The sequence below is a fragment of the Sus scrofa genome, chromosome 6 (genome assembly GCF_000003025.6).
Source record: "Sus scrofa isolate TJ Tabasco breed Duroc chromosome 6, Sscrofa11.1, whole genome shotgun sequence".
Lineage (NCBI taxonomy): Eukaryota > Metazoa > Chordata > Mammalia > Artiodactyla > Suidae > Sus > Sus scrofa.
The window spans coordinates 117,503,002-117,529,548 of NC_010448.4; the positions used below are offsets into that span (position 1 = coordinate 117,503,002).

The 26,547-nt window shown below is 40.3% G+C and overlaps 1 protein-coding gene and 1 long non-coding RNA gene across 3 annotated transcripts in view; both read left to right on the forward strand.

Moving 5' to 3' along the window:
* Positions 1–15,588, forward strand: part of ASXL3 (additional sex combs like 3, transcriptional regulator) — a 184,413-nt gene extending 168,825 nt beyond the window's left edge. Inside the window, 4 exon segments of the mRNA XM_021096220.1 lie at positions 1,601–1,706; positions 6,277–8,233; positions 11,304–12,165; positions 12,168–15,588. Coding sequence (XP_020951879.1) covers positions 1,601–1,706; positions 6,277–8,233; positions 11,304–12,165; positions 12,168–15,025 — 5,783 coding nt within the window. The 3' untranslated portion in view covers positions 15,026–15,588.
* LOC102162836 overlaps positions 23,164–26,547 on the forward strand; it is a 34,023-nt gene continuing 30,639 nt past the window's right edge. Inside the window, exons 1-2 of one of the 2 annotated variants that reach the window (XR_002345082.1) lie at positions 23,164–24,476; positions 25,369–25,596. This is a non-coding gene — a long non-coding RNA (uncharacterized LOC102162836). Of the gene's footprint in view, positions 25,597–26,547 lie in introns of both variants that reach the window. The other variant, XR_002345081.1, reaches the window with a different exon arrangement.

The window sequence follows — 26,547 nt, forward strand, 5'->3', positions numbered from 1 at the left end:
AGTAATGTTAATTATGTGTTTGATGTATTATGTATTCTCTTAATAACTGAGAGCCTGAAAAATCTTCTTTTATTACTATCTTCCCCTGAAGCTACCACTTCACCTTAACCTTCCTTAGTCACCAACCTTCTGGAAAGATAAAGAAATACCCAGTGCTATGCATTTTTTACTCTCTTAACCACTCACATTGTTATAATTGGGTCCCCCGCCCACCAGACACAGTGGAGATAGAAGCCCTTCTAGAGAATATGAAGGGCTTTCTAATTACAGAGTTCACTTTCCTCTTCTCAGCCCTTAACATCTCATGTTCTCTCTCCAACATCTCATTTGTTTTCTATCCCATCCAATTTGAAACCATCTCCCTTAGACATTCATAATATATTTTCAGTTGTGTCCTGGGGCTACCTTTCTGACAGCTGTTTCTTAGCTTCCTCCAGGAAGCTTCTGTTCATCCATCTGATGGTAAATGGTGAGAACACCACCATTCTCTGCCATAGTATTTGTTTTTGTAACTATACCTGCACTCTAAGCAGCCCCATTCACCAACATGGATTCAGCTGTGGCCCAGATGCTGAAAACGTCCAAATCTAGCTCTAACTCCTCTTTCCCAGCCCTCAGTGTTCCATTCCAGAAGCCTGCTGGATGTTCCTAATATTGGGCACCTTAAAACCAAAGGGCCAGTATTAAACTATCCTCCTTTTAAAATTCTACTATTCTTCTACCTCCTGTCTGTGAAGGTCACTCTAGTCCTCGTGGCTCCTCACTTAGAAACCTTGGTGATGTCTTTGTTCCTTTTCCTTCTCCCCAGGTCTATCTGGTTATGAACTGTGACTTGTGTTTGCATCTGAATCCTCTTCAGCATTCTCACGATGCTGGCCTCACAGTTACCTCTGTCTCTCATCTATGCTGCACAGTGGCCTCATAGCCAGTTTCTAAGTTGCTTATTTGGTCATATTCCTCCCTCACTGAACACGACCAAGGACTCCCTCTGTCTTTTGTAGGGAAAGTTCAGGGCTGTCTTTAAAATGTGTATTGGGTACTTGGCGGCAACCTTATCTTTCCTGTTTCATTTCATCCTGTGTTCTACTCACTGTTGGCCACTCAAAAGAACATAACTCTGCATATTCATACCTCTGTGCCCTGTGCGCTGATTACTTCATGAAAGCTTGCTCATCTTTCAAGAAGAATCAGGTTCTATTTATGGTCTTCCCTAATCAATTCAGGCAGAGTTAAGTGCCTTCCCTTCTAAACTTTCACTACATTGATTCTTATAGCCTATACAGGGCTTTTGACATTGTATTTTTATAGTCACCTGTGTGCTTTTTCTTTCACCAGACTGATTTCATCAAGGACGTCAAATATACACTCTTTCCTTCTCAACCCTTAGCACATGGTATATTTGCTAAATGCTTTAAAGTTCACCTATGACTTGATGACTGAGTGATGTTCTTAAAAAGAGAAGCTGTGGAAATATTATCAGTACTCAGGCCTTTATTTTTCAACATCCATAAAAGTTTACTCCTGTTAGTTAAATGTCCTCTTTATTGATTGGCAAAAGATATGACAACTTTTACCCAATATCTAAGCATTTTCTTTCTAGGAGAGTTTACTCCAGAAATGCAATTGCGGATAAGGCAAGAAATTGAGAAGGAAAAGAAAACAGAACCTTGGAAAGAAAAATTCTTTGAACGGTTTTATGGAGAAAAGTAAGTACTAGAGCATTCTTTTTTTCCTCACTTCTCTTAGAAGGAAATGAAAATGTAATTCTCTGCATCACATAGCACACTCATATGCTGTAAAACTTAATAAACCCGTGATAAAAGCCAATAGTCCCTCAGTGTAAGAAATTGCAGGTAAAATTATAGTGGCATATCAGCACTTAAATTTTAAAAAATGCATTTTAAAGGTTTATTACTTGTCCATGAAAATTCATTTGGGGACTGAAAATAGCACATGAAATCCTATAGAATTCAGTTTGGGCTTTCTTAACCAGATTTCAGGGGAAAAAATCTCATGTTTTTTTTTATCTAAGCATTTTCATTAATGAATGCATTAGAGATAAGTAGTCGCAGACACAAATTCTCTCATTTTTCAAAGAATGTTAATTCTGCATGTATATTTATTTAATCCTTATTTTGGGAAGGTCCTGAGATGTTACCATTTACTCTACCCATTTTCCTCTTTGTGTATAACCACTTTTTAATTTATTATTTTTATTCATGTGTGATTTTTTTTTTTTTTTTGTCTTTTTTTGCTATTTCTTGGGCCACTCCCGCGGCATATGGAGGTTCCCAGGCTAGGTATCGAAGCGGAGCTGCTGCCACCTGCCTACGCCAGAGCCACAGCAGCGCGGGATCTGAGCCGTGTCTGCAACCTACACCACAGCTCACGGCAATGCAGGATCGTTAACCCACTGAGGGCAGGGACTGAACCCGCAACCTCATGGTTCCTAGTCGGATTCATTAACCACTGCGTGACGACGGGAAATCCAGTGTGTTTTAAAAATAATACCAGCCACACCTAAGTGTGGTGGTAACTGAGCTAAATTGAAAGCGGTTTCTCCATTGCCTCCCAGTTAACGGGGACATATTTTACTTGAGCAGAATTCAGGTGTCACAATCAGACCCCTAAGAAGGAAACAGGGATTTAAGAGCTGACAATTGACAATAACTTTACATGGTCTCGAGTAGAGGAACTTGTGCTTTAATTCTCAGATACACAGTTAACTCTTGGAAGTCTCTGTTTTGTGTAAGAGACCCTGAAATGGTTGCCAGCAATAAAACCTGTACCGTTTGATCTAATTTCCCACCTCCCACCACCCATAAATGAGGAAAAATGTCAGGGGAGTCTCATGTGAGTGATCCTCATAAAAAGGAGTCCTATAATGAGCAGCCTGTTTCCTCAGAGTAGGTGAGCCTCTGGTGACTTGTCCTGAGTAGCAGCCCTCATGAGTCGGAGTAGACAGACTCCTTTTCACTTGCTGCCCAGACCTTGGGTGCATACACATATTTCAGAAACTAAAAGGAGATAATTAATGTCTTTTCTCAAAAATTAAAATCATGGCCAGCTAATCATACACCTTCTTGCGTAGTGACCAGCAGTGTGACTCCAGCCTGGCTGCATCATAATCCTCATTGGAACTTTTAAAAATAGATACGGATTTCCGACAAGCACCCCAGACATGATGATTGGAGATATCCAGGAGTTGAGCCTGGAAATCTGTATTTTCAAATGCTTACCCATCATGCTGATCCTCAGCAGGATTAAGAACCCTGGAAGGAGTTCCTTGTGGCACAGCGGGGTTAAGGATCTAGCATTATCACTGCAGTGGCACAAGTCACTGCTGCGGCACTGTGGCACAGGTCCAGTCCCTGGCCTGGGAACTTCCATACACCATTTGTGGCCAAAAAAGAAAAGGAAAAAAAAAGAAGAACTCTGGAAGATGGCATTGAAAACCACTCTGGAGGCCTCGCTTGCCTTTTCTGACAAAGGGAGTGTTAGGGGTACTTTTGTCACTAATAGCAGAAGCATAACCAAGTTCGTTATCTCCAAAGCACAGGTCCCTAATTTTTGTTGTGTGTTGGGCCTGTTCGTTTATCAGTTCAGCAGTTTTCATCCAGTATCACTTCTGTTCTTACATCATCCGAGATGCCACAGAGCCTGCGTCATAGAGACCATACAGAGAGCATTTCCTCAGTCAGGAAATATCATTGAGCATCCTCTGGCTCTGATATGTTTCTAAGAGCTTTGGAAATTGTCTCATGTAATCCTTCCAACAGTTGTATACAGCGGATACCATTATTATTGTTGTTATTATTTTCAAAAGGGTTTAGGAAACTAAGAGGCAGTGAAACTAAGTCATTTCCTCAGGTTTAGAAGATGTAGTTAAGTAACTGGCTTAGCGTCTTAATCCTGCAAATCCTTCCCAGAAGAATCACTCACCTACAGTTTTGCACATGAAATTTGGGGCTCCATAGACTCTCATGGATATCAGGTTAGAGAACCCTGCCCTTGAAGATAAGAACTGCCAGACCATGAGTAAACTCAACTCCCCATCAGCATCCTTGGGTTCTGAATCCAAACAATTCTTGTATTTGATTGATCCTTTGCTTGTAGTTTATCTATAGAGTTTCTGTCCCCTTACATCACTGCACTTCTTATTTGTCTTTTTCTGTTGTTGATTATATATTGGTTGACTGATACATTTTGGACATTTCACTGGCAGCCCTTCTAATTTTGTTACTTCTATACCTGCATTCCCTCAATATGTGAGGGATATTTTCCCACCATCACATAATGTTCAGTTGACTGACAGCATGTGCTTTCTCATTGCACTAATTTTTCCCAAAAATGTTACCAATGAAACTCGGCTTTAGGTAAGATCTGCCTGGTTTAGTTTTCCACTCTTGGAGGTCTTTATTTTGGTTCTTATTAACTTCCTCTGCCTATAATACTGTTCTGTTCTATTTTTGTTTTAGTTACTTATAGTGATCCCATGTAAATGCTAACGCAAAATCAGAGGACTTGGTCTGTTGATTTGCGGTCTGGATTTCTGCAAGACAGGGTTTTCCTTTGTGTGGTTCTGTGGTGTGCTGTGAACATCCTCCTTCTAAGCCTTACTCTATCTTAAATATGTTTTCCCATGAAAATTATAAGATGTTTACATGTGTATCTTATACAGTGCTATTTTCCTTAGGAGATATATATCATATACACATATGATATTTAATAATATTCTTATTAATCAACTAGCTGAAATTTGTCTGCCAGTGGATAGATTCTATATGTTCCACATCTAACCTAACTACCATAGTATGTCTGCCTGATCTAGCCCCAAGGAACCTAATTTCTAGCTGATTATTCTGCTCTAAATTCATCTATAGTGTAGTTCTTGTGTTCTTCTCAATATAATGTAAATTGTGGTTTAATTCAAACCCATCTTAGAGAAAGTTGAAAGAGAAGAGACTATGAAGGCAGGTATCCTCACTCTTCCTCACTCATTTTAATAAATGAAGTAGTGATAAAATACCCCGAAAGTGCATTCAATTTTATTTCCCTTTCATTTTGAGGACTTAATTTAAGCAAAAGTTTGAAGAAGATTTCACTGAGGTTATTTTCCTGCCATAGCTTTATTTCTTCATGTTTCTTCCTCTGGAAATGTTCTGTCTTTTGCTTATCTTTGTAATTCCCTGTAATCTAATTTAACTTCATTTAGAACAGCATATTTTCCCACCCTCTGATCCTGACATTATAGTGATTTACAGTATTGTTTACTATAATTCTGATTAACTTTGTCTTATGACCTGTACTTTAGGCTGAGCTATTTCTTGATATTCTGTGCTGTTTATGGAATGTCTTTACAAGAAGAGGTCTACATGAAAGATTTAGTAGTCTTGTCTCACACAAATGTAATCTAGTAGAATCAGAACTTCAGTGACCCCAAATATGTTTGATATTCTTTAGTTAAATTTCCATATCATCCTAGGTTAGACACTTAGATACTAAAATAAAGTGATTAATACACCTTTTACATTGGGTTAAGAGAACTTAATCTTTGGAAGTCATTTCAATTTAAAGATCTGACAACATACCGATCTATTGATCTTAATTATTTGACTATGTTATATCTTTTGAAGACTGTAGTTTTCTATTATGAAGACATTTTTTTGGACTGGCAGTTTGGAATTAGTAGATGCAAAGTAGTACATTTAGAATGGGTAAGCAGTGAACTTCTACTGTATAGCACAGGGAACTACATTCGGTCTCTTCCATGATGGAAGATAATATAAGAAAAGGAATGTATATATATGTGGGTCACTTTGCTATACAGCAGAAATTGGCACGACATGGTAAATCAAGTATACTTTAATAAAAAATAAATTTAAGAATTTTTAAAAATTGAACATATTTGTGCTTTCTGAGTAAATTGAGATCTTATGCATTCTTTTGCTTTTCTTCCCATATGTTTAAATATTTTTAATATGGAGTTATTTGCTTTTACTAACACTTGGTAAGGTTCGTATATCCTTTCTTACAAATGAAAATAAATACCTCTTTCATACAGAAGTAGAGTTCAATTTAGTTATAATTATAAAAGCAATAGAAAAACTAAACCATCATAAATTAGTTTATATAAATTAAGCATGTTACTTAGTGATTATAAAATTAATTTGATGTGTTTACTTCTGTTGAATTCTGTATTTGGTGAGAGGTCCAAGTTGTACCTTTCACGTTTTGTGGTTGAACAATAATTCAGTATTTCTAATTCCCATTCAGGTTGGGCATGTCAAGAGAGGAATCTATAAAGCTAACATCTGGACCAAACAAGGATGGGGCTGAAAGTAGTTCTTCATGTGGGACCTCTGGCCTTCCCAGTCTTTCAATACAGACCCCCTCACAAGAACAACAGCCAAAAAGCATGAAAAGTCCAACTTCTCCTGAGTCTGATTTCTGTGCTACACTTTGTCCTATGGTAGATGTCGGTAAAGATGTAATGACTGAATCAGAATCAGAGGACATCTTGATCCCTGAAGAATCTGTGATTCAGGAGGAAATTGAAGAAGAGGTAGAGACTAGCATCTGTGAATGCCAGGAAGAGAATCACAAGGTGGTACCCGAATTTTCCGAGGAGTCGGAAAGTCCGGCCCATTCTCATGAAGAACCCCAGATGGCACCTCCTGAAGATAACTTGGAATCCTGTGTTATAATGAATGATGTTTTAGAAACCTTGCCTCATATTGAAGTTAAGGTGGAAGAGAAATCAGAATCTTCCCAGGAAGAAATGTCAGTTGTTATCGATCAGCTGGAAGTCTGTGACCCTCTCGTTCCTTCCACTTCATCTGTGACGCGTGTCAGTGACACGGAACATGTGGAGCCAGAAACTGCAGTAGAGACCAACACTCCAGAAATAAAAGCAGGGTCATCTTCTTTGGAAGGTCAGTTTCCAAGTGAAGGAATTGCTGTAGATATGGAGCTGCAGAGTGATCCTGATGAACAGCTTTCTGAAAATGCCTGCATCTCTGAGACTTCCTTCTCCTCTGAGAGCCCAGAGGGAGCCTGTACCAGCCTGACATCCCCAGGAGGTGAAACCCAATCCACTTCAGAAGAATCTTGTACTCCAGCCTCCCTTGAAACAACGTTTTGTTCTGAGGTGTCCAGCACTGAAAATGCGGACAAATATAATCAAAGAAACCCCACGGATGAAAATCTTCATGCATCTCTGATGTCAGAAGTCTCTCCAGTATCCACATCACCAGAAATATCAGAAGCATCTCTGATGTCTAATTTACCTTTAACATCTGAAGCATCCCCAGTGTCAAATTTGCCATTAACATCAGAAACATCACCCATGTCAGATTTACCTTTGACGTCAGAAACTTCTTCAGTGTCTTCCATGCTTCTCACATCTGAGACCCCTTTTATATCTAGTTTGCCACTTCCTTCAGACACTTCTCCGATTTCCAGTTCTTCCATGAATGATAGAATGGTGCATCAACAAAGGAAGTCAACTTCCATACCCGAAGAACCACTCTCCCCACCGAAAGATGAAGGTTCTGCCCCTGCCAAGCCCTTGGGAGAGAGCCTCATCTCTCAGCAGAATTCTCTATCAAATACTCCTGAACCCATCAAAATGGGCACTTCTTCCACTGCTCCTGACGCTTTTTCATCTGAAGCATTGCACAATAAGACCCTGAATCCACAGCCTTGTAAATCACATGTTGAAACTGAGACACCTTATCCTGCTTCGATTCCAGAACTTCCTTCGACAGAAATGATAATTGTTAAAAATCATAATGTCCTGCAGAGGACAGAAAAGAAAGGAATGCCTTCACCTTTGGAATTACCTGTCTTTTCTGAAGAGACAGAGAGTAAGGGAAATGAGCTCCCATTGGCAAAATTACAGGACAAGCAGTATGTGTCTGTAGTGGATAAGGCATCATTTTCAGAAGGCTCTCGAAATAAAATGCATAAGCAAGGGAGCTCACAGAATCGGTTGGAGACCTCCCATACTTCCAAGTTGTCAGAGCCCTCCAAGTCCCCAGATGGGGTAAGAAATGAAAGCCGAGAATCTGAGATCTCAAAGAGGAAAACAGCAGAGCATCACAGCTTTGGGATCTGTAAGGAGAAGCGGGCTAGGATAGAAGACGACCAGTCAAACCGGGGCATCTCATCCAGCAGCCCACCTGAGAAAGAGCAGCCGCCCAGAGAGGAACCAAGGGTTCCACCTCTCAAGGTATGGTATTTTTTTTAAAGGAAATTCCAGGAGGTTGCCATTGTGGCTTCAGCTGCAACAAACCCAACTAGTATCCATGAGGATGAAGTTTGATCCCTGGCCTCACTCAGTGGGTTAAGGATCTGGCATTGCCACAAGCTGTAGTTAGTACTGGTTGCAGATGCTGCTTGGATCTGGCGTTGCTGTGGTGTAGGCTGGCAGCTGCAGCTCCAATTTGACCTCTAGACTGGTGAGGCCATAAAAAGCAAAAAAAAAAAAAAAAAAGGAAAAGAAAAGAAAATTCCATAGATAGGCTTTTCCTATTTAGAGGCTTAATTTTTCAAAAATAAATGTAATAGTTCATAATCTAATACTCCCAGCACCAGTCTAATATTAGACGATCCTTTTTCAGATGGCGTTGAGCTCATATGATAAGTTTAGATACATGTCTGTATTTAGACCTTGACATTTAAGGAAAAAGAATGGGGAGGGAGAACAGGGCTTGGAGGGGCCCACAGGCCACTGAGATACAGGGTCTTTGGAGGACTCTAAGGTGTAGGACAGAGACCTATGTAAACCTGGAAAATTTGGAAGATAATTCAGGGCTTTATGAAAGTTAAGTAGGATTAGAGAAAGTTGTCAAAAATCAAAGGCATGCATTCAAGAAATGAAGGTATTCCTTCATTCATTTTTCAGCCAACACTGAATGCCCTCATTGACTAGTAAAGAGGCCCTAGCTTCTGAAAGAGCCTTATTAAATATCCCTTGAATAAATCAATGAAATTGCTTTGCCAAACCCTGAGGAAAATGCAGTAGACATATAGGTGTACAAATCCTACTATTTTATTTCCAAGATAGTAAAGAAGTATTTAACTTCACAAAATAATAAAGCCTGTAGACAAACATTCCTATTGATATATTTTATTTTGCTCCCAGGTAGATTATTAACTCAGAGAAAACAACCCTTTTGTATAAATGGACTCTGCCTGAGTAAACTGAAAATTAAGGTTAATTCAAAAGAAACTCTATTTTTAATAAAAGAAAAATCCTGTTCCCTGTAATTTGTACTTACTTCATGCTCTTATCTCAGTCCATTTATATTTTACTACAGTAAAATGAATTACTCCATTATAGGATTGGTCTAGAATTATAAACATAATCAAGCGTTGTTTTTCTTAATCTCCTCTTTATTTTGCTCTGCCCTGACATCTACTTTTAATATGTGATTCATGATCTCCCTAAGGTTGACTTTTAAGACTGTGATTGTAGTTCTTCTATTTAATAAAACAGTCCCTGTTAAGTAAGATCCTAGAGATATAAAAGATGAACATTAAGCTCCTGTTAGAACCCTGCTCTGCATTTTAATTTCTGAAGCAATGGAAAGAAAATATAAGCAGGCTTCTCGTAGGAAATATATTTAAACATTCCAGTCTAATTTTGTTTTGTCAAAAGCTTATTTTCAAAGTGATATACACTTCATGTAATGATAGAGAGATGGAAAGAATAAGTGTATTTGATATTTGTTGGGTTTAATGTTTTTAATTCTTACACCAAGGGAAATATTTAAAAGGAAAAACTGAATTCCTTCTCTAAGTACATCTTTCTTTGGAGGCTTTGGATTAGAAGAGAGACATCCCAAGTTTGAAAATGACAAATGAGATAGCTCAGGGAGATAATTCCATCTACCGGAGTTTTCAAGTGTAATTCCAAATTGATATGATCTTGCAGTAGGTATCAAATGTTTATAATGTCAATATATGTAGATATACCTATGTTAAGGAGAAAAATGCGAGTTTTCTAGGAAAAAAATTTTTCTAGAGTGAAAAATGAAAGGAAGCATAATACATGTCAGCCGCCCAGAATGGGCAGCCCAGAGACTGTTACTGCCTAGTTATAGGAACCAAGGGCAAGCTGTCTCAAGAGGCTTAGTTATTTCAGCTATAAATGAAGGGCTTTAACTATATCCCTCCCAGCTCTGCAAATCTGTGACTCTATGAGCATCACAGGCAATGCTGTGGGATGTTAGTCATTAGGTCTTATGCCTCATGAATTTGGTGATGACTCTTAATTAGCATGAATAGGTAAACGGTGTGGGTTGGGACATTTATGAAATTCAACAAATCGTGGATTTCCAATATCAAATAAACTGCCCAACCCACACTTTCTTTTTTTAACTTTTGGCCATGCCCACAGCATGGGGAAGTTCTCAGGCCAGGGACAGAATGCACGCCACAGCAGTGACCTGCTGCTGTGAACTGCCTCAGTGACAACACTGCATCCTTAACCTGCTGCACCACAAAGGAACTCCCCAGTACTTTCTTTTAGAGGCAGAAAGCCAGAGTTGTCCTTGCATCATGAAAACATAATAATAATAATAATAATAACATCCCTGCGGAGAGCAGTGCACTCTCACAAATACAGTCTCATTCCATCTTGAAAACAGCCCTGTGAAGGAAACAGACCAGAAATAACTAGTCTGTTTCCAAATGCTTAACGTGTGCTTATTATCTATGCATAAGGAGGCACACTATATGGTACCGGACTACATAAAGCTACAGAAACCCTGACTAGAGAAGGTTATTGGAGAAACCAGAGCACACGGTGGTTTTCTGGAGTGTTCCTTTGAGTCAGGCCAGGCTCAGAATTTTAGTCTCTTGACTCTTACTTAGAGTTTTGTCCTTGATGTCAAATTAAGAGTAATTAAACTCAAATAGAGATAAGGTCCCACTTTTTCACACCAGCAAGGAAGATAATTTGAAAGCTAAATATGTCTAAGACTTTTTAAGCTAACCTCATTTTAAGAAGCCTGGGTTTTGTTTCTGTCTATATGAGGCTTTAAAATGCTTCATTTCTGTGCCAAGTGAAGTCACCAGTTGATATTTTATAGATGAAAAACAGAGATTAAAATTTTTAATTTTCACATTCTTGCTGCATGGATTGCTGCTTGATACCCCAGAGTCCCATTGAGGGATTTGGGTCACCCCACATTATGAGACAATGCCACAGGGCCCCTCCTTCGCCTGCCTTGCCACATGCCTCCTCCGTGATCAGGTACATGCACCTTATCTTTCCATTTTCCTCCTTCCTATAGATCCAGCTTTCCAAAATTGGGCCACCTTTCATTATCAAGAGCCAACCAGTCTCCAAGCCAGAGTCTCGCGGATCCCCCAGCACATCGGTCAGTGGCGGGCGGAACACAGGAGCCAGGACCCTTGCAGACATCAAGGCCCGAGCGCAGCAAGCAAGGGCCCAACGAGAGGCGGCAGCAGCAGCAGCTGTGGCGGCAGCAGCAAGCATTGTCTCGGGAGCCATGGGGAGCCCAGGAGAGGGTGGAAAGGCTAGGACCCTGGCACACATCAAAGAGCAGACAAAGGCGAAGCTCTTTGCAAAGCATCAAGCCCGAGCCCACCTCTTCCAGACCACTAAAGAGCCCCGGTTGCCTCCTCTCAGCTCAAAGGAAGGACCCCCAGGCCTAGAAGTCTCTTCTGCCCTGGAAACAAAGATCGAAGGCTCGCCTGGCGTCATCATTGTCAATCCAAACTGCCGATCCCCCAGCAACAAGGCTGCGCACCTCCGGGAGACCACCGCTGTATTACAGCAGTCTCTCAACACGATGAAACTTCCAGAAACCGCCACGGACTTAACTGTGCATAGTTCTGACGAAAACAGACCTGTGTCACACTTATCTGAGAAAATTATTTCATCTACCTCTTCTGAAAATAGCAGTGTGCCCATGCTTTTTAATAAAAATCCTGTCCCCGTGTCTGTTTGCAGCACTGCTATGTCGGGAGCAATTAAAGAACACCCCTTTGTGAGTTCTGTTGATAAATCCTCTGTCCTAATGTCTGTTGACAGCACAAACACTACAATCTCTGCTTGTAACCTAAGCATGTTAAAAACCATCCAGGGAACTGACACTCCATGCATAGCCATTATACCAAAATGTGTCGAGAGCACCCTCTTCCGGCCACCAAGGAGGGCTCCAGCGAGGTGAGCCCCCTGGATGACAAGCAGTTACTGGTTCCCAGCAGCAGCACTGGGAACTTAGTCTCTGGTCAGTACACCTCTGTGCCAACTCCCTCCATTGGAAGCAACTTGCCAAACCATCTCTCCACTAACTCTGTCCTGATCCCCGCTACGGGAATGAACCACAGATTTCCCTCTGAGAAGATAGCCATGTCTGGGAGTGAAGAACAGGCCACGGGATCCATGGGCACCACTGTGAGAGCCACGCTCAGCTGCAGGGACCCTGGGAACCCTGTTGCAGTCACCGACGCCCTGGTGGCCCGTCCACCTGTCGCAGTGTTTACTGGAAGCATGCTGACCATAAACTCTTATGAGAGTCCTCCCAAGCTAAGTGCTGAAAGCTTGGACAAAAATTCAGGGACTCGGAACAGGGCAGACACTTCTGGGAAACCTCAGCAACCCCCAGGGGGCTTCGCACCAGCAGCCATAAACAGATCGATTCCATGTAAAGTCATCGTTGACCACAGCACCACACTGACCTCCACGTTGTCGCTGACTGTCTCCATTGAGAGTGGGGAAGGCAGCTTGGACCTCCAGAGCCGGTCTGGGAGGACGGAGGCCACAGTCCAGCCGGTGGCCTGTCCGCAGGTATCCGTCATCAGCAGGCCTGAGCCAGTGGCAAATGAAGGCGGAGATCACGGTTCTAGTTTCATTGCTGCATCCGCGGCGAAACAAGATGACCAGATGATGCAGGCCACCTGCTCGAGTCTCCGCGATGTCCCCCTGGTGGTTCCGGATAAATTAAGGGAGGGGACCCCTCCTAGTAACAGCTTTGCTGAGCAGGCGCGCAGCTCAAGTGCTTTCAAAAGTGAAGCCGACACGGCCTGCAGCAATCAGTATACACCGGGCAGCCGGATCTGTTGGAGCGATGACGGGCTGAGGAGCACAGGCCAGCCCCTGCTCAGTCACTCTGGGCCAAGCAAACCGAAGGAATGTCTGGAGCAGAGCTGCGCGCAGGCTATCAAGACGGAGCACGCCGGCTACCCGCACGTGTCAGAGCTTCACCCCAGGAATCTCATCACCAACGTCACTCTCCCTGTGAAGTCTGAACCTCACGACGTGGACAAGGGCTTCAGGATGGATACTGAAGACTTTCCTGGCCCCGAGCTGCCTCCTCCAGCAGCAGAGGCTGCCCCAAGTGTTCAGCCGATGCAGACTGTGAAGGCTTCCGCCTCTGGCCCCGTGGAAGAGGCCGTTTCTTTGGCCACTGACCCGCTGAAAAGAGTTCCCAGCGCTGGCAGCTCTAGCTGCCGCCTGTCCTCTGTAGAGGCCAACAATCCCCTGGTCACACAGTTACTCCAGGGCAACCTGCCTTTGGAGAAAGTGTTACCACAGCCCAGGTTGGGGGCCAAGCTCGAAATCAACAGGCTTCCTCTGCCTCTTCAAACTACCTCAGTGGGTAAAGCACCCCCAGAGAGGAACGTGGTTGAAATGCCCCCCAACTCTCCCAATCCGGACGGGAAGGGCTACTTGGCGGGAGCTCTTGCACCACTGCAAATGCGAAAGCGAGAGAACCACCCCAAAAAGAGAGTGGCCAGGACTGTGGGGGAACACACTCAAGTGAAATGTGAGCCAGGGAAAATTCTGGTGGACCCAGACGTGAAAGGGGTGCCTTGTGTCATCAACTCTGGCATGAACCAGCTAGGACACGGCCAACCACTGAAGCAGGAGTGGCTGAACAAGCATTCCCTGCAGAACAGAATCTCTCACAGCCCTGAGGTTAAACAGCAGAAGCGGCTGCTCCCCTCGTGCAGCTTCCAGCAGAACTTGTTTCACGTGGACAAGAACGGCAGCTTCCACCCCGATGCTGGCACCTCCCACAGACAGCAGTTCTACCAAATGCCTCTGACTGCCAGGGGCCCCGTTCCTCCAACAGCTCTGTTACAGGCCTCCTCCAAGCCCCCAGTGGGCTGTAACGTGTTTGCCTTCAATAGGCATCTTGAACAAAAAGGCCTGGGAGAGGTTGGCCTTCCCGCAGCACCTCACCAGCTAAGGTTAGCCAACATGTTATCCCCCAGTATGCCCATTAAGGAAGGTGATGATGTGGGGGGCGCAGCACATGCAATGCCGCCACACAAAGCACTAGTGCACCCCCCGCCCCCACCCCCACCACCCCCTCCACCCCTGGCTTTGCCCCCACCTCCCCCACCGCCTCCTCCACTACCTCCACCTCTTCCTAACCCTGAAGTCCCATCTGATCAAAAACAGCCACCGGTTACCATGGAAACCACTAAGCGACTTAGTTGGCCACAGTCCACGGGCATATGTAGCAATATAAAATCGGAACCTCTTTCTTTTGAGGAAGGTTTAAGCAGCAGCTGTGAACTGGGCATGAAACAAGTTTCCTATGACCAGAATGAAATGAAAGAACAGTTGAAGGCATTTGCGCTGAAAAATGCAGATTTCTCTTCCTATTTGCTTTCTGAGCCACAAAAGCCTTTTACCCAATTAGCTGCTCAGAAAATGCAGGTGCAGCAACAACAGCAGCTCTGTGGAAATTATCCAACAATACACTTTGGTAGCACGAGCTTCAAAAGGGCAGCCTCTGCCATCGAAAAGTCCATTGGGATTTTGGGAAGTGGCTCTAGTCCCGCCACCGGCCTGCCTAGTCAGAATGCTCAGATGCCCGTTCAGAATTTTGCCGACAGCAGCAACGCAGACGAATTGGAACTGAAATGCTCTTGCCGGCTGAAAGCCATGATTGTGTGCAAAGGCTGTGGGGCCTTCTGCCATGACGATTGCATAGGGCCTTCTAAACTCTGTGTAGCTTGCCTGGTGGTGCGATGAGAGCTGAGTGAAAGATGCAGTATCCCTTTTCGCCATGGAAAAGCCAAAAGGTGTCAGCAGCAACCAATTGAATAACTCGGTGGTGTATTCCATGCTAATTTATTTTACTTTGGAACAGATGATCTTTGATTATTTTCTTGCATTTTAGGGAAAGGAGAGATCGCGTCCCAGCCACGGGGCTCAGCAGCATGTTTTTTACGTATTTAGTTGCCATTTGCAGCTTTGGAAAATTTCTATTCGTGTGTATACAGGCCACTTCCAGTTTTTTTTTTTTTTTTTTTTTTTAATCCAGGTGTAGATAGGAAAAGGACATTTTTAATTACTGAAAGTTTACCAGGAATGGAGATGTAGAGAGAGAGACCCATCAAAGCAATTTAAGGTGGTTATGCATTCTTCTGTAGATTCACCTTTACAGCAAGGGCTTCCAGAGTTGACTCTTTTGGACCTACCTTTATCTTAGTGGTTAAATCATATTTGGAAAGGGGAATCTTATTTAAGTGTATGATTCCTTGTATTTACTCATCTAACAAAGGATATATTAAAGGAGGTATGCCATTAATGAACTTCACTGTCCTTATTCTCTTTGCTCCCTTTTGACTCTTTATGGAGACTGGCAGATTAGCTGGATCTGCCTTGACATGGTGCACACATTGTAGTGAAATATCTCTTCTACCTGATATTGCAGTGTGGGCCTCCTGCCCAGCAATCTGGTTCCAGCCCTTTGACATCTGAGACTTTTAAGGTCAGTGGGCCAACAGAGAGCCATCGGCCCAGAGGATTTCAGACTCCTTGTGTGGTTTCTAAGAGCAAGAATGAAAAAAATGCCCTAAATTTTTTTTGCAGGCAAGCAAAATGCTGTGTATGCAAACACACATAAATGGGTTGATGATGTAAATAGTGGTCTGTTCTATTCCACTCTGATACAATTACTAGATATTAAAAGTTGGGGGAAAATACCATAGCCCTTCTTTGATGAGACCAGTGCATTCTGGCCTCCGATTTTGCAGAGGTTGACCACCTCTTTTTTAAAGTGTCAATGATAATAAAAAGGGATTATAGAAGGCTGAAGTGTTGACATTTTTCTGAGCAATTTTTTCCTCATGAGTCAGGATCTAAGTTAATTACATTTGACTCCAAACTAGCCCTTATTTTAAAAATTGTTCTGAGGGTTGCATGTTTTGCTCCCCCCCCCGCCCCCTTCAAATGAATTCAGTGCATTCTTCCTCTTTGGGGGAGTGGATCTGCTTTTGAAAAAGGGATACTGCATCTTACAAGTATTGGCAGTGTTTATCCAGGAAAGTCTGGGTATTGAGTATTTGAGCTACATTCCATATACTTTGGCCAGAGAACAGCTGTAGTTCAGAGGCTCTGTTCCCTAAAGCAAGTTCAAAAGCACATGCACATTGTGGGAAGATGAAAGACAACAAAAACCATGTCCATTTAACTTCAGATTACAGAGCACAAAATGTGGAGTACCATTACCCATCGATTGAGTGTGGCTGCAGAATTAAAAAAACCAAGTGGGGAACATCATCTGTACCCAGGGTAAGAATGACAGCTATTTTCTCAAGGGATCATCCTAATCAGTGTTAACTTTTGACATCCCTTAAAATATGTCTTAAAAATTAACTGGAAGGAGTAGAAGTTACATTCCTGGGGAGAAAACAAACAAACAAACAAAAAACAATTTGTGATTTTTTTTTTACAGTAATCAATCATGGTATTTTTTTTCCTCCATATTTATTATTGTGATGTTGCCAATTTTCACTAGGTGATAGAGACATCATTTTTAGTAACAGATTGCTGATAGTGAAAGATAATTTATCTTAGAAAGAGAGGAAAGAAGGCCTACTACCTCTATGGCCGAGATCAGTGCTTCAGTTGATGTTACTTCTGTTTTTCACATTAAAAGTAACAATATTAACAACTGAGAATATTAGCAATGCACTTAACCAGCCCTTCCCAAGGGACACAGTGTAAATTCCAGCGTAACCTGAGTTCACTCTGCACCAAGTGGTTTGGGTGGTGTGCTCGTCAGCTGTGTCTCTGTGGTCTACTTGACTCTGATGTCATCTTGGTTCAGGAGAGCATGCTCTAGTTTGACAGAGGGGCACCCTTAAAATACAAACACTTGCATGCCACCTCCTTCCAAATTCAGTTGCCGCTCTACCAGTGTCAGATACTGTCTACACCAGCAGATTCAACACTACCACATCAGTAACTGACACCATGTTGAAACTCTGGTCTACAAAACCTTTGCACTCTGCATGTGAGGTGCATTTGAGGCTGATGTGATACTGAGCTCATTATCGTTCTGTCACTGTGGAATACTGCCTGCACGTTACTTACTGAGAATAAAGAAAAGTGTCCTTCCTTATGTTCTGATTTTTCACGGAAGTTTGGAGAGTCAATTGCTGATCGTGTGTGGATTCTATCACCCTGGTACAAAGAGAGTAATTTTTCTCTGCCCTTTGCTTTTTTTTTTTTTTTTTTTGCCCCAGTTTAAATCCCTTGTGTTTGCATATGGTTTATATTACTGAAGAATTAATATCTTTGGGCTAGAAAAAAAATGGAAAGAAAAACTCAGAAGTAAAATGTGGGTGAGATATTTTACAAGTGGCCATTTAATATATATACAACAGCCAGTGTATTTGGATGAGGTGAGCAGGTTCTTAGTTTCCTGATTTTCACAGTTATCTGCCTATGTGCAAATGGAGTATGTTATTTACTACATGGTTGTTGTGGTATAATGTGCAAAATTTAGTGTGTGCATTATCCTGATGATTGGACACTATGCTATCCCTGTCAGGAATAGAGCTTGCACATGTAACATGTAATTTTTTTTTTATTATGATCACAAAGGATGTATTTCTCTATGTAGCACTTTTGGAGCAGGGGAAGGAAGAAAACTGCTATCCCTAACCCCCTCCTACATGATATGCATATGCCTGAGTTTGTGTAAAGACATTTAGGTAGTTAATGGGCATGTTAATACGAACATTCTGATGCAAATTGATTTTCAGAATGAAAATATTTTTTCTTCCCCAAATGAGAATAGCAGAAATGTTGGTGTATTCAGCACCATTGTTATATATATACTCTTCCCCTGCTAAGGTCTAGTTTGAAGAACAAAACTTGAAAACAAACCTATGAGGTTGAGCTGGTTGGTATAAAGACTTTGTGGTGGTTGTGTGTTTATGGGATGAGCTATAGAAGGTTTAGTTGACTTCTAGAGCTTGGATGGTCTCACTTAAGTTCAAAATAAACAAACACAAACAAGCTGATACATATGGGGCTTCATAAAGCAGCCAAGAGTACAAATACGAGTTGTTCCAGCCCCAAGTCCTTTACAAACACTCGCACAATTTCTAAAGGGGAAGTTACCGTGGCCTTGGATTCCCAGTTCCTCCTTGGTCTGGCCAAGACCCAGGTGACAGAAGCTGAAGCCCAGTTAAGGGTTACGTCGTCTCTGGTGTGGAAGCCACAGCACTGTGCTCGCTGCCCGGTGGGGTGAGCCTGCTAAGCCCAGAGTCACTGTCCATGTTTCTAGAGAACAATGTGAAGAGTCCTAAGAAAGGAACTCGTCAGACTGTCAGGGGCCCATGTAGCCAAAATGTCACTGAATATAAAAATCTCGTCGTCTTCAGTCCTCATGCTTTGTCACTGTAAATCGAACAAAAAGCATTTTTACTATAATTTAAAGGAGCTGCTTTTTTTTTTCATAGCACATGCTATTTCGCTTTGTACTCTATTGAATAGTTGCAGAATACTTTAGACTGTAGAAAAACTTTGTTGTATTTGTACTGTTCATGAATGTTTCAAAGAAAGTGCTTTACTTGGTTGCCATAATTTTTCTGGTACTGCTGTATTTCACCCCCCCACCCCCACCCCGGCTTCATGGAAACCTAATCTGATTCCTATTTTCAGTACAGTTTTTGTTTTTTGTTTTTTTGTTTTTTTAATATGTGTGTGTTTTTTTTTTTTCCTTTGGTCAGTATTCTGAATGTTTACATCTGTTTGACATTAGCCATTTAATGCCTTTTTTTTTTTAAAGGCGGTATTACTCTTACAATGTAACAGCAAAATGTGAAATTAACCCAAACATACCATGCATGACAAACACAGATTGGGGAAAAGGCCCTGAACATACATAGACATTTTATATCAGCATACAGAAAAGCAAAACCCTCCTTCAGTCCTCTACCAAAGAATATATTATTCCCACAGGAAAAACTCAGAAAAGGTGTGTAAAATCCTCGGAAGGGAGAGCAGTTGATACAGTCAGACTGCTACAATTTAATCCTGTTATGCTTGCTTTGATACCTGACTAAATGTGACTGGAGTGCAACAAGCATTGAAACGATTTTTTAGACAGTGTTTTGTTTAGAATTCAGGGATCATGCATTCTTTAATGGTGCTGTTTGTTTTTTTATTTCTTTTCTACAAAGAAAAAAAAAGTGTTGCCTACGGAAGTGACTGCTCACAATTCCATAAGTTAAATGAAATGAAATGTTTGTCTCTTCATGTTTCTCTGTTTTTCCCTTTCTCTGAAGTAACAATTTGGGATTCAATATTAAAATATTCTGGGAGAAAATAAAGAAATTAAACATGAAATTATTGTCATTTTTAATTTTTTAATGAAATGAAGTAGGTAACGTATACATAAAGTGTACTAAATAGATACATTGAAAATTTTACTGAATAAAAAAAATGTATAAAGAAAAACCATATAGAGTTAGATTATCTACCCTTTTTGGTATGGTGAATTGTCAACATATAACTATTGTATGTTGAAACTTCTTTGAAATTAACTATATCCACTATGCTTATTTAAAAATATATTTGAACCTTATTTTTGTAAAAGTGTTTTTAATTCTTTTTACCAAAAGGCATGTAGGTCAAGTAAATTGTCATTACCATATTTCAGTCTACCTTTCAAAATGAATTATGTCTCAAAATTCTTTTTTTAAAGAATTGCTCTGGTTAGTTTTTCTTATCTTGCATTAAATATTACAGCTAGAGTGATTTGTATAATTGGTTATATCTATGTTGGTTAAGAAAATATGCATATCTTTACAGTAAGATGAATCTATAGGCATTAAACATAATTGAGTGTTAAATTTGAATTCAGCTGTTTTCATCTACACGGAAAATGCTGTCTTTAGCCACCAGATGGCGAAAGAGGATGTTTGCTTTGGGAGGAAAAAAAAAATAAACATACTTCTTCCTCCTCATAAATTAAATGATTAGAATAATGAAAGTATGACTTATTCAGGTAAGGCAACGGAAGGTAGATACTTCTAAGTTTAAATTATATTCACTACAATGATGGCATTCCTTTTTTGTCCTTTTCTTTTAAAATGTATATAGAATGCTTTCTTAATTTTATTTAGTGTTATGGAATTCTTCTTATCACATTACTCCACAGGCATCATCTGCTTCAAAATTTGTTAGAGAAGATTGAACAAGCCAGCATTCTTTAGCTGATGTTTCTTGAAACTGATCTGAATGCTTTATGTTTTTAATTCATTTATTCTCATAAAATAGATACAATATTAAGCAACTTTTATCTAAATATTTCACTATTCTTAATACATTAATGGGTCCTAATTTGGGTAATGGTTGCTGTTAGGATCTATAGTTTGCATTTGTATCTATCCTAGACCTTATCTGAGAACAAGTGATTTAGCCAGTGTTCATCAATTTTCGTATGGATACTTCATTGTCAACAAACATTAAGTATGTTATTTTGAAAGAACCTAGCCTGGAGAGTAGTTGATACGACAACTTGGGGCTCCTTTCTGCAGATAGCAATTGAACATAAACTCTCAAAAGGGTCTCTCCGTGAAATTATTTAAAAACTTTAGGTATAGATTGCTTGGGTGTAATATTTCAAGTTCAGAGAACACAGTAATCCACAGTGATGTGTGGAAATGAGAAGTTGGAGTCATCCAATGTCACAGCTAATCTGGAAGTCTAAATCGGGCGATGAACCTAATACTTTTCTGCATAGAAACTTTTTTCCAATTGTTAGTGTAATTACCATACACTCTCACTAACTGGAAAGCAAGGCTGATTTTTTTTTTTCCATTTTATTTAAAATAGTTTCATTGTGTTTTTCAGATGTATTAAATAAAATCCTATTGTGATACCTGACTGAAAGTAAAGTTGACATTGAATATATTTAACAGTCCTGCAAAGATCCAAACAGATGCCAGACAAGTCAAAAGAGATGACTCTATTACAACAAATCAGGTCTGTGAACAAAGGAGCTCCCTGAATCTGCTTTTATCAAAGTGTTTATGTTTTAGTATATCCATTGCATGTATGGGGAAGTTTATTTCTGAGGAACTTTCCTTAAGCTAAAATTTCCATTTATAATCTCTCTCACTTTTTTTTAAGGCAATCATTTAGAGATGGTTCAAAGGTGAGTTTTAACCCAAGCACAACAAAATGTCCAGGAGTTTCCCCTGTTTGCTTTTTCCGAGTACCTTTTTCAGTGGACGCTCCCCATAAATAGCAACTTGGCTAAAGGGTGGAAGCACCAGCTGCTTTGACAGAAGGTCCAGGACTGTTGAGATCACGTAAGATTCACTTCATTTTCTGGGTGCTCAGCACAAAGTCTTGATCAAAAGCTGGCTAACAGGAAATAGGTTTCACCTTTGATCCAAACTTATATCTATAGTTTGAAATAACAGTTTTATTTCACGAAAACGCTGTGTTCCCAATCATTTTTCTTTTAATGACAGAACACAGAGGGATTTCGGAGGAGGGCAGAACTATGGTTGTATTTTCCTTAATTGATTTGGCTTTCGGTATCCAATTCTGGGATGCTGTAACATCTTGCAGGAGAATGTGGTTGGCTCAGTGACTGTGGGACCCACGTAAGTTTCTCCTGGATGTTCAGAAGCTGAACATTTATGCGTGTCCATTTATGTAGAAATTTTAAAAACATGAATTCTTACTGTAATATAAAATTCACTTGCCAATAAATTTAAATCTCCAAATGAGGAATTGACAGGCTTTGTGTATGAGTGGGGACAATTCTCCACGATGGCTTCTAAGTGGAAACCACTGACGCATTTTATACCTCTTCTTCCTTTAACATGTGAGATCAGTGTAGATTTTTTCGTACCATATGTTTGGTTTGGTAAAATAATCTTTATATTTTTGAGCGGGAGAGGGAAGCAAGGGAAATGAGTTGGCATCTTAAAGTGTCAATAATTCAAAAACATTTCAACACTACATTTAGAGTAGAACTCTATGGATAATTTATTATCTCTAATCTTCAAATATTTAAGTTCCTCACTGTCAGAGTCCAGAGCATACAAGGCACTTTTTGACCAAGAGAAGGAAGGACAGTGAAAGAGGTAGCAGATATAGTGTGTGCTATACACACACACACACACACACAAATATATATAACAAATATATATATATTTGATATTGGAATTGTTCTTTTTGTCTTTTTTTAACAGGTAAAATTTGCATATAACATTAGTTTCAGGTGTATTAAATAATTTGATATTTGAATATATTTTGAAATGACCATCAGAGTAAATCTAGTTAATATCCATCATAATGCATGGTTACAAAGGTTTTTTTTTTGTGGTGAAGACTTTCAAAATCACTCTCTTTCAGCTTTCAACTATGCAATTCAGTGTTATTAACTGGGGTCACAGTGCTATATATTACATCCCTGAACTTAGTTACTTTGTAGCTGAAAGTTTGTGCCTTTTGTCTCCCTTCACCCATTTCGCTTTCCCCCCACCCCCAGCTCTGACAACCACCAGACAATCTGTTCTCTGTATCATTGAGCTTGAAAATATCCTTCGGTGGATTTTTTTTTTTTTTTCCCAAAAGGTTTTATTTGGCAAAAACTGGGAACAATCAAAGACACCACACTCTGCAGTTTCAGTTTTCTAGTTGCAATTCTCTCAGCAATAAATCATTCCCAAGTCTTTAGCCTTCAGTGAGGGAGAATTGGTAAATCCTCTTCAGGGAGTTCCTGCCGTAGTGCAGTGGGTTAAGAATCTGACTGCAGTGGCTTGGGTAGCGGTGGGGTTTCAGGTTTGATCATGGGCTGGCACAGTGGGTTAAGGATCTGGCATTGCTGCAGTTGCCATGTAGGTCACAGCTCCCACTTGGATTTGATATCTGGCTTGGGAACTTCCATAGGCCATGGGGGTAGCCTAAAAAGAAAAAAATAAAAATAAATAAATTATGTTCATATAAATAAACTTTCAGAGATTTAGCTATATACTACACCCAATAGAGCAGTTTCCAAGAGTTGTTCCCAAGAGGCAGGTTGTCTTTATTAAAAAATAATAATAGATAGTACTTGTGAAGTGCTATGTACCAAGTGCTGCAAAGCATTTTATAGGGGTTAATTATCACATTTATCCTAAGAAAAATCCTATATCCTTGTAATAAATGAGGAACCTGAGGCTTCCAGAGTTTAAAGAAAAGAGTAACAGCTGAGATCTGGAGTATGAAAGGTTTTTCAGAGGCCACATCCCATTCTCTTGTTTGCCACAAGATGCAATGGCTGCTATACATACTGCAAAGTACTGGGGACACTGAGAAAATTCAGAGGGTCCCAAATCTTAAAAATTATGATAGGCTATTGGAAAAGATGATTGATAGTTTTATTATAACAAGAGTGTAACCAGGACTCATATAAGGTGCAGTGGGGGAGATAACTAGGTGAAACCATTTAAGATTGCCTTTGGATGAGAATGAAACATCCGGGGGCATCCATTGCCCACATCTGACATAGTTTCAGGGCGCTCCCACTGAGGGAGGCAGCATCCCAGTCATTCCCCTTGAAGAGTGCTCCTCAGTAAAAACACAGTCCTCCTGATAATGATCTCTTCAAGGTGTACCATTCTTTACACAATCCAGAGCCCTTTCCCCAAGCCTTTCTTGTATGACTCTAGGAATTTGTTTAGATGCTGGTAATGCTTACAATTGATTTCATAAAATTTAAAAACATAGTAAAACAATGTGGTACCTATTGGTGGTACTTTTTAATACTTTTAATTACTCAATGAATTTATTACATTTATAGTTGCACAATACTTTTTAAAAGATCAATGTAATACATATTCCCATATTAAAAAGTCAGCTTATATTACAGAGACTATAGCCAAAAAAAAAAAAAAAAAAAAAAAAAAGACAGTGTTCTGAAATACATTGCAATGTAATTCTTTTTAAGGAGTTGACATTGCTTCCGACTATTCAAGTGATCATGTTATTAAGTAGGGTTCTGATTTCAAAAAACAAAAAAACAAAAAGCAAGCCCTACACATACAAATTGCAGGTTTGGATGGACGTCAGGGAACTCACAGCGCCTGGACCAGTATGCCTGAGAAATAAAACTTCCTGATTTGCTGGGGCTCACAAGAGGGAAGCATTTAACCATGGGAGAAATGACAGAGGCAGACAACAGGTAACCCCCGGACACAAAGTGCCAGAGATAAATGTCATCAGTAGCAATATTTTTCCAAGCCAGCCTTGACTGGTGAAGGGAGCCCCACTGCCCAGTTCATTCCAGCCTGGGAACTGGGAACATAAGTGATAAGCTGTTACCATAAAAGACAAATATTCCAGAGCCCCAGTGGTGTCTGCCACCCTGTGTGTTATGCTACCTCTGTAAGAACATGACTTTGAATTATTTACCTTCCTATTTAGTGTCTGATTCACCATCTTCCCCACAGGACAAAGCTTTCTTTTATCAGCTCTTATAAATATTTTTCTTAAAGCCCTCTGGCAAGCTAATAATTTAAGCATTTTAATAAGTAATTACTTGAAATTATGTCAAAGTAACAATAAATTTATTTAGAATTTTAGGTGGTAGGAGAAAATGCATTTTGCTATTTCCAAAAAAGAGATGCTTTAACTCTCCTCTCTCTTTAAGGAGAGAGTGTCATCTCACTGAATGTAAGCAGTTTTCTCCTTGATCCCCAGCACTTGGAAGGGGGCTCTAACGACTGGGGCACTTTTGGTGCCAATAGTCATCCAACATTCAATGAGCAAACATTTTCTGGCTGCCCACTGTTATAACTGGCTGCTGAATTTTAGGGGACAAAAGCTTTTCACTGATGACTTGATTCTTCAAGGAGTATAAAGTTACCATTCTTTTAGTGTTTTGTGCTTCAGCATTGTAGCATTGTCATACGATGAAGGAATTTTCTCAGAAAATGTCATTCAAAGCTACCTTTCCAGGAAACATCCTATTTCCCAGAACAGCGTGGGTGTGGAGGGGAGGAATAATGAGAGAATTAAAGTTTCAGAGAGATAAACCTCCTTTGAAGTCATAATTTATTGACTACTTTATCTAGGTGCAGAGTCAAAATATTTCAGCAATACAGTATGAGAAGCAAAAATACTTTTATGCATCTTCCACTGGAGGAATTACACTCTCCCCCTTAAGACAGAAAATGAAAAGGAAAACTCCTTTGTGTGGAGAAAGATTTGTCACCAAATTCAGCTCATCTGGAGAAACAGGACAGATGGTCTGGTTCAATTCAGGATTGTGGTTTCGTGCCCTGCATGATTCACCAGTGAAGGTAAAGCAGCATTTCATTTCATTTGGGGTTCACTATTGGAAAAATAGATAGCAATGTCAATAACATTCTTTAGACCTTAGCAGGAAAATGAAATTAGAAATTATTTTTCCTATAATTTTACATTCAAGTGGATGAGGTGATGTTTAAAAAAAATACCTTCGCGAACTTAATAAATTCAGTGTGATTTGACTTAAAACCCTCTCTGGCTGAGATCTAGTAAATCATTCTTTTTTTTTTTTTTAACTGATATCAAACAAATTTATCAGAAAGGAAAACCTGGGCTGTGCAATTGGCTATTCTTACACATGGTCATTTCTTAAAATATTGTCAAAGGGACATTTCTGTGTATAATTTGCCAGTGAAGATGGATATTTAAAATGTACTTGAGCACATAGATTTGACCTATTCTTATAGTTTGCAGTTGGCTCATTTAAATAGTACCAAGGATGAATGATAACTTTAATAATGGGAAATCTGATTTCCTAACCTAGTTCAGCAAATAGATTTATGCAAATCTGAAGAGGTTAACTCCTGTGAGAGGCAGATATATTCCTGGACTATGCACAATACAGATTTCAACTTTCCTTGTTGATCATTTCCTGAATTTCAGTTTATAGTTAGAGAGCTTCACTCATTTATACCGAGCCCCATCTATGTAACTGGCTGAAACCTCTGGAAGGGCAGGGGTAGTGTCTCATCTGTTTGGATTCCATGATGAATAAGAAAGAGTAGTTCATCCTCATAGAGAGCAGTCCATGGGCATAGCAATTTTTATATTGTTGGCTTCCTCTGTGCCAGGCTCTGTCGTGGCTGCTACAAGTACCAAAACAAACAGAGTCAACTTTTTATTTTTGTGTGGCGAGACAGGTGGCCAAGGGATAAATATATACTATGTAGGTTTGAGGATGGAAAGTGCTGTGAAGGACCATGAAGCCTAGTAGTGTCGAAGAA